The 7,636-nt window shown below is 38.3% G+C and overlaps 1 protein-coding gene across 1 annotated transcript; it reads right to left on the bottom strand.

Moving 5' to 3' along the window:
• Positions 1–4,958: 4,958 nt before the first annotated feature.
• LOC131064522 (uncharacterized) lies at positions 4,959–7,288 on the bottom strand. Its single transcript, XM_059218610.1, has 2 exons — positions 6,961–7,288; positions 4,959–5,047 (listed from the first exon to the last, which is right to left on the bottom strand). Exons 1-2 carry the CDS (start codon positions 7,286–7,288, stop codon positions 4,959–4,961), a joined length of 417 nt encoding a protein of 138 aa, XP_059074593.1.
• Between the last annotated feature and the right edge of the window lie 348 nt (positions 7,289–7,636).

Consider the following 7,636-nt stretch of genomic DNA (forward strand, 5'->3'; position numbering starts at 1 on the left):
GTCATGGTTAACCACCCAACTTGGGTACATAAATTTGGTAAATTAAATAATCACATCAAATGTAATCTCCTCTATTTTTAGGTTTTATAGTTGTCATAGAATCTGCCATAAAATCCTTAAAAATAAGCCTTTTATATTATACCATTAAATGGACATCTTTTGACAACTAATAACTCAATTAGTGTCATGCAGTTTTCACAGTCCATAATGTCAGTTGTTAAACTTTTTGATTAAACTTCATGTAATATTTTTTCATTATCATCGCTTCAAATCATACTTCATGGTCCATTTTTAGGATGAAATAGCTAGAGGAAAAGAATGTCAAGATCTCATGTCTCATATTGCTAGAGCATAAATATTTTTAAAAATAACTGCCAAATAATTACAAAGAAAATATTAAATAATTAAAAATAAACTTTAAAATTGCTAAGGTTAAGACATCTTAATTTCTAACATTCTCCCACTTGTCATATATCTTGTAAGAGCTAGGAGAACCATACTATTGATGCAAACACCTTCAAACTCTTGCAATTAATTGTCTTTCAACTACTTAATTCTAACCTTCCACTAAACCTTTGTCTTCAAAATAATAACCAGTAAAAATGTATTTGTTTTTATTCATCCAACTTTCTTATTTTTGTCTAGGTATATGTGCATAAGCAACACAACCAAAAACCTTTAGATGAGAAAAATATTATTTAAAACTAGATCAAACTTTTGGAAGATTCAATCTATGAACCAACATCGGGAGGCATGGAGTTTATAAAGAAACATTGTTGATTGTCAACAATTGGTCTTTTAGCCTGGGGAATTTTATGTATAATCTTATTATACCTGGCTACATAGTCCCTCATTGGCTCATGAATTTCTTTTTTCATTTGTGTGAGTTGAGCCAATAGTGAGTGCTCATCATCAGCGCTCTTGAACCTTTTCTCAAAAGCGGGTTTCATTGTTTGCCAATCAGTTATAGATCCCGCTCGTAGATGAATAAACCAATCTGCTGCCCCTTCGGTAAGAGTTTGAGCAAAAAGCCTAACAGCCACATCCTCATATTGTACCACCAGTATCCTAGTCGCTACATTAAAAGAATTCAAGTGTTCCTCAACTGAGACTTTTCCATCTCCATTAAACTTAGGTAGAACATCCCTTGCTCCTTTTGGAAGTGGATTATGAGCTGCGAGGACAAGAGGTCCGACTGCGGCACCCCATGGTTGGGCCATAATGAAAATAGGGTAAATAGTTACAAGGGGAGGGGCTTGAATTCCAGTAAGCGTTAGTGCTTGCTAGTGGCTTGAAGAGGAAGGTATAGGAGTGGTTCTGGTAGGAGAGGAAAGTCTACTTTTAACATTTCTTTTGGGAGTGAAATTTGTGGCGAATGATAACCCTTGCAATTCTTCAAAATAATTATCAATTACTCCTTCTCTCCTTTGTGATCTGGTGTAAGGATGAGAATCCAATGTTGTCACCCCTAGGATTCCTAAGATCTTTAAACAAATCTTTCAACCTCAGTGATGTTCCTGAGTTATGGAAATCTATCTCAAACAAGCAAAACTGTGGATATTGTTGATTATGAGTTCAATTCTATCATGCTCGTGGCATGCTGGTCTATTGAATGTTCGACTTATCCCCAACAGAGTTGCCAAAAATTTGTTAGTGAACTGATTTTGCCTTTCTTTAAGATAATTAATTTCAAACTCTGTCGCCTTCTTTTAAGGACAAAAGTTCAACTGAACAGTTCGGTAAGTGCAATATATACTACTTCCCTCTGAATTTTTTCATAGGTACAACTCCCTCTATTAGTTATTCAGGGAATAATCTAATTAATTTCTAACTGGTATGCTTTTAACCTGAAAGCACGTAAGGCTGCCTACTTCATTCTTAGATGAGAGGCTAATGATTTATACATATTTCAGAGAAAAATAAGTTTTCTAAATGCTTCAACATGAGAAATAGAAGTGACTGAAACAAAGTTCAAAACGCCAGTTTTATAATTCATAAAAACAGATAAGAGAGACAAAATCTCTTTTCAAACACATATCTTTTAAAAACTCACATGAAGGAATCTCAGAAAAATATTAATATTCTGCACTGGAAAGGTGATCACTGTCATTTGATTAGATCAACATATGCAAAGATATATCACTATGCAGATTCAAAACTCAAAGGTTTTCTTTCTCCCAAAAACAGTATGATCCTTTATATATATATCTTATGTAGCAAAGACACAATCAATACATGTATAAAACCCTTTTCAATTACAGATCTTTAAAGTCTGATGACTTCCCTCAACAAAACAGAACTTCTCAAACCAAAAAGAAACCAAGTAAAAACTAACAAAATTCTAACCAAAATCTAACCCCTATTCCGTCTATCTTAGTCTAATTTATAGTTTTTAGAATAGAGGAGGTCTCCCTGAAAACTCGACCTCCTCTAGATCAGTTATGAAAACCAACAAAGTATAATTGGGACAGATGTCCCGAAGTCATTTGCATAAACATGAAAAATACATAAAAACAGGGCCTTAATCAACTTGTTATGTTGCTTTCCCATAGTCATCTTCTTCTCCACTTTCCTAGGCGTCGTGGGCAGTTGCGAGTTCCTGGATTATTGATTGGTTTGGAATCTTCATAGCATTGAGTTTTGCCTTCGCAGCTTCTTTGTTCCATTTGTGCTTCACCATCTTTTCGGCATGCTTCGATAACTGATCGTTACCAATAAACGTCATGGACTCGATCCGGGCGACTCGTGTTATATCCTAGGGGGTGAAATTGCCCTTGGCTTTAATTTTCTCCATGTATATCCTGAAAACTTTTATCGATTCCTGCATGTTCAGCCCGCAAATCCCCAACTGCCAATCGTGGTTAGGATTAACCACTTTGTTGTCATTAACTAAATTGCATTAGAGGTCTTGGAGTTCATACACAGAAGTCCTGGCATCAGAGATCATAGATTTGAAGGTGAGCACCTGCCACATTATGGTCTTCTTCAACACGAAGAGTTGACATTTATCCGTTACCAGCTTGATTGAATGTTCTGTCAAAAACCTGGTAGCTCCATATTCTTCTATTTTAGTGAACATAGGCAAGAGTTCCTCTTTCTTCCATAGTGAAATCTGGTTTTGAATTTCCACAATGAGGCTCTGCATCTCATCACATAATTTCCAGGAGTTTGTGATATACTTTTCTCCATCTTTTATTACTCCCTCAATCCATCTTTCTACAGCCTCTGCAATGCTTTTAGCTCGTTGAACCTGACTCATTAGCTTTTTATTCTCTAGTGAAGTAGGATCAAAACTCTCTATAGCATGGGATATAGGAAGTGCTCTGAAGCAACCGATGTTGTCAATGAATTGAGCAACGATGCTTATGTGCCGCTTTAGCTCTCTCTTTTCCCACCCATCTTTCTCCAACCTGGTGAGCATTTTCTTTGCGGATACCTGGAAGAAATGATTATCTGAATCCCTACTCATGTTTCCCAGCTCCACCTTAGTGATCTCAAAATATTCTGCACTGACTTCCTTGTCCTCATCCTTGGTCTTGTATGAGGCAATCTCGACAACCCACTTTCCGGTCCCTTCATCACTATCCAGTCAAGCAGTTGTTTTGAACCTTTTCGACTTGGGTCCCCTCTTTGTGTACTTAACTACCATATCTTGAATTGGAATAGTCACGGGAATGGAACTCCATTTTTTGTTCATTGAAGTGGTCAGTCACTTAGGGGTTGCACTGGAACTGGTTGCTCCTTCGATCGCTTTGGAGGGTGGTGTCATAGCTATGGTAACCGCATGGGAATCCATGGCATTAGCGATGTCACTGTCCAGATCTTCAACTTCAAATATCTGAGCATCAAGAATCTTATCCTTCACCTCTGTATCCTTAGCTTGATCCATCCTTCTCTGAGCAGCACTTCATGACCTGGTATGTCGAGGAGTAGAGAAATCCAAAGCTGGATTAGACTTGTGCCTAACGTGAGGTGGCTTTTTATCCTTACCTACATGAACATGCATAGAAGTATTATTAGAAAAACGCTTTGGTGAATGGAGAGTAACCTCACTATTTCTCGCAGAGTTAGACTTGGCGCCTAATATCGCAACTTTCCTCCTTTCAACCCATTATGCGGTTCTCTTCAAAACCCTTTTTGTTTTCAGCTATATATCATCCTCTTCTTCCCCATCCCAGTTGATATAGGACACTTTAGTCTCGGCTTGGGCTAAGTATCCAGGTTCAAACAATTCTAGATAATCTTCCTCAAGCCCATCTATGTCAAGCTTTACCTCCAGTGAAATGAATTGCTCCAACACCATTCTCATGTTTGCCCTTTTAAAAACCTCGAGTTCATCACTACAATCCTCCTAGAAGTCTTCTAATTGTGGAATTGGGAGATACGGCATAAGATCAAGACTTCGGGAGAAACCCTTATTATCAAAACCTTTCCTTTCATGGTACAAGAGAAAATTGAAGTTTTTCAGGTCCGCTGCAATACTCAAAGCATCCAACATTGAACTGCAAGATAGCATACCTAACTGAATAGGAAAATGATCCTCCCATTTGTCCCTAGGTTGAGCCTTTTTAATCACAGTAGCCTACTGCCTACATATCTCTGCTAAAACAAAACAATCTGAACAAAAATGAGGAAGCTTGAAGGGCTTTTCTTCAAAATCGCCTATCCTTATATAGCAGAAGTGAGGGAATTGGATAAAGAAGCTGCCAAATCTCTTCACCAATGCCTGTGCATCCTCAGACATTCTTTTGGTTTTCATATTCTTCAATTCGTAACACAAATCTCCCAGAAAGGCATTGTGTACCCTCCTAAAGTCTTGTAAGGCATTATCCTTTTGCAACATAGGGTAAAAATCATATACGGAGACCTCCTCCTCAGTGGGTTGTCTATGTATTCCAACTATCTCCTTAACACATGCCAAACAGTATATAAGATATGAAGACATGAAGAAATTTTGCTTAAACTGTTTGGCCATACTCAGCTACTCCCTCATTGAATCGGCAATCAGCTTTGCCCAATCGAGGTATTGCTTCCCTTCTAATACTAGCTACACATAGCAATAAATCCAGTCGTTGAAACTGTAGGCTTCCGCAGAGCCTCTGACTCAAAGCATTAGTAACATGACATCATGAATATGAGGAAGCATATGGTTCTTGTTGGGATTCTTGGGCAATCTAGAACCACCCCTTTGGGGAACCTTCAACCAATATTTTGCTATGTTATTTCGGTGCCTGGTTCTATCTGCATTGAACTTTGTGATTGACTGGGCAGGAGAAAAGTTCAAGAAATTGTAATCCGGTAGCTTGAAAATAGAGGAAATTACCTCGCGGTTAATGGCAAGGAGGGTTTCACCATTGTCTCTCCTTATGGTTTCGGAGGCTGGATCATACCTAGCAATACATTCCCTAACCAATTTTGGGCAAGGGATAGCTGGGGGGAAGGTTGCCGCCTCTATGAGACCACTACTCAAAACTTCCAGACCAAAGGAACCATCAATTACCTTAAACACCCTTTCGTTTAAAACTTCAAGATTTTCCCCTTTAAGGTCGGTATCACTGACTATGGGCTCTGTACATGCAAGACTGAAAACGTTCTCGAAAAGGTGCAATGTGGACTTCATAATTCATAAATGATAGCCTTATTTTCTGTCAGCAAATCTTACTACGAGAGAAGAAATGCGGGTAAAAATCACTAGAGAGGATAGGAAATGAACTCACCTTCACAGTTGAGAGCAATCAGACAACTACCAGCAAACAAACCTTCTATCCAAGAAAAATAACTCCGCAGTGACGAGGAACAAATTTTCAAAGAATTAATCTTTTCATACCTTATAGCAAAAGCAATGATACGAACTTATTAAGTGCAATAATTCCAATCATCAGTTTAAGTGTGTTGAGCTTGTGGATTCTACATCGCACGCATGCATTGAATGCATGGTGGCATTTTTTAAGTAACCGCCAGTTCCCGAAATGATTACTTGCTTCGAAACTCCAACAATTGACATCACCCAAGATATGGTTCGCCCTTCCTCATACTTGGCAATAAATGCACCATCCAATCTTTCAACTCAAGGGACCCACCAAATTTGAACACGCATGAACATTCTGAATAGACTTCATTGGGGTTTAAGTAGTTCAAGGCGTACACCGCGCCCAAGAAAACTCTCTTTTGAAAGGATTAATTATGTCAAGTGTTGCTAACCTTTTGAACTGTGTTGAACATGTTGAACATGCCTGAACCGTTTGAACTAGGTTCAAAGAGTTCAACGCCTAGAGAGAGATAATATAACACATCATCGAACAAGACCAATAAAGAACTGCTACAAAACACTTTAAGAGAATGTTAGTATGAAAACCCCCTAGACACCTAAGAACCTGCGGAACCTAAATGAACCTTATGAACCTAATTCAAAATGGTTCAAAGAGCTTAAGGAGTTCAACCAATCTTTAAAACTCGGCATTTTTTATTTAAAGACAACCTACAAATGGACTAAGGGCTTGAACCGAGGCATTCCAAGAAAGACAAGGACTTTGAATAAAATTTTATAGGGTGATTTACTCCTATCATGAAGGATAAATGACACAGTAACATTGGCTCTGACTGGGGATTGTATTTTGTGAAGGAAAATGCAAAGAACTCTAAATCTCTGGTTTTGCATGGCCAAAAATAGATAGGGGAACAAAGGAAGACTCACACGTAAATAGGCACAAAACAAAACACCTAAACTACTGTATACAGGAAATCCCAACCACAGGTTTGACAGTTTGTAGAGCTTGAGATCTTGCCCATTGTAGGTATAGGGCATAACCATTCCATCAGAGTAGTTGAGTCTAAAAGCATTTTGTCTCACCACTTCGCAGATCTTGAATGGGCCTTTCCATAATGAGTCAAACTTACCGTGGGCACCCTTTGGTTCTTTCCTTTTATCCCATAACAGTATTTCATCTCCTTTAAGGAAACCTCTTGGACGAGCTCTCATGTCAAAGATCTTCTTCACTCTATTCTGATGCTCCATAATTCTATCCACTAACATTTCTCTTTCTTCCTCCAACTTCATTAGATACATAACCCTCTTTTCTATAGCATTCTGAAAAAAAAAATCTTCAATTATTGTCTGAAGTTTGGCCGCTGACAATTCCAGGGGTAAAGAAAGTTTTGCGCCAATCCCATACACAAGCTCAAAAGGTGCCATTCTAATGGCTCTTTTAGGCGTAATTTTGTCTGCCCATAAAGCTTCATATACCTTCTTGTGCCAATTTTGAGAATTTTCATCAACCAGCTTCTTCATAATCGCTATCAGGTTCTTGTTGCTTGATTCTACCAGTCCATTACCCTATGGAAAGTAATCAGAGGAATGTGAGAGAGTAATCTGATGTTCATAGCAAAACATAGTTAGTTCTTTGGAGGAGAAATACGATGCGTTATCTACAACAATCTTTTGAGGAACCCCAAAACGAACTAGGATGCAATCTTTGAGAAAATTACACACGACCTCTGAGTTAGCCTTTTTAGTGGGAATGGCCTCCACCCACTTGGTAAAATAATCAGTTGCTGTCAAAATGTACATATGGCCAGTGCTGGAATGAGGGTTTATCGGCCCAATGAAATCAATACCCCACTGTTTGAAGGGTTCATC

This window comes from Cryptomeria japonica, chromosome 4, assembly GCF_030272615.1.
Source record: "Cryptomeria japonica chromosome 4, Sugi_1.0, whole genome shotgun sequence".
Taxonomy (NCBI): Eukaryota; Viridiplantae; Streptophyta; class Pinopsida; order Cupressales; family Cupressaceae; genus Cryptomeria; species Cryptomeria japonica.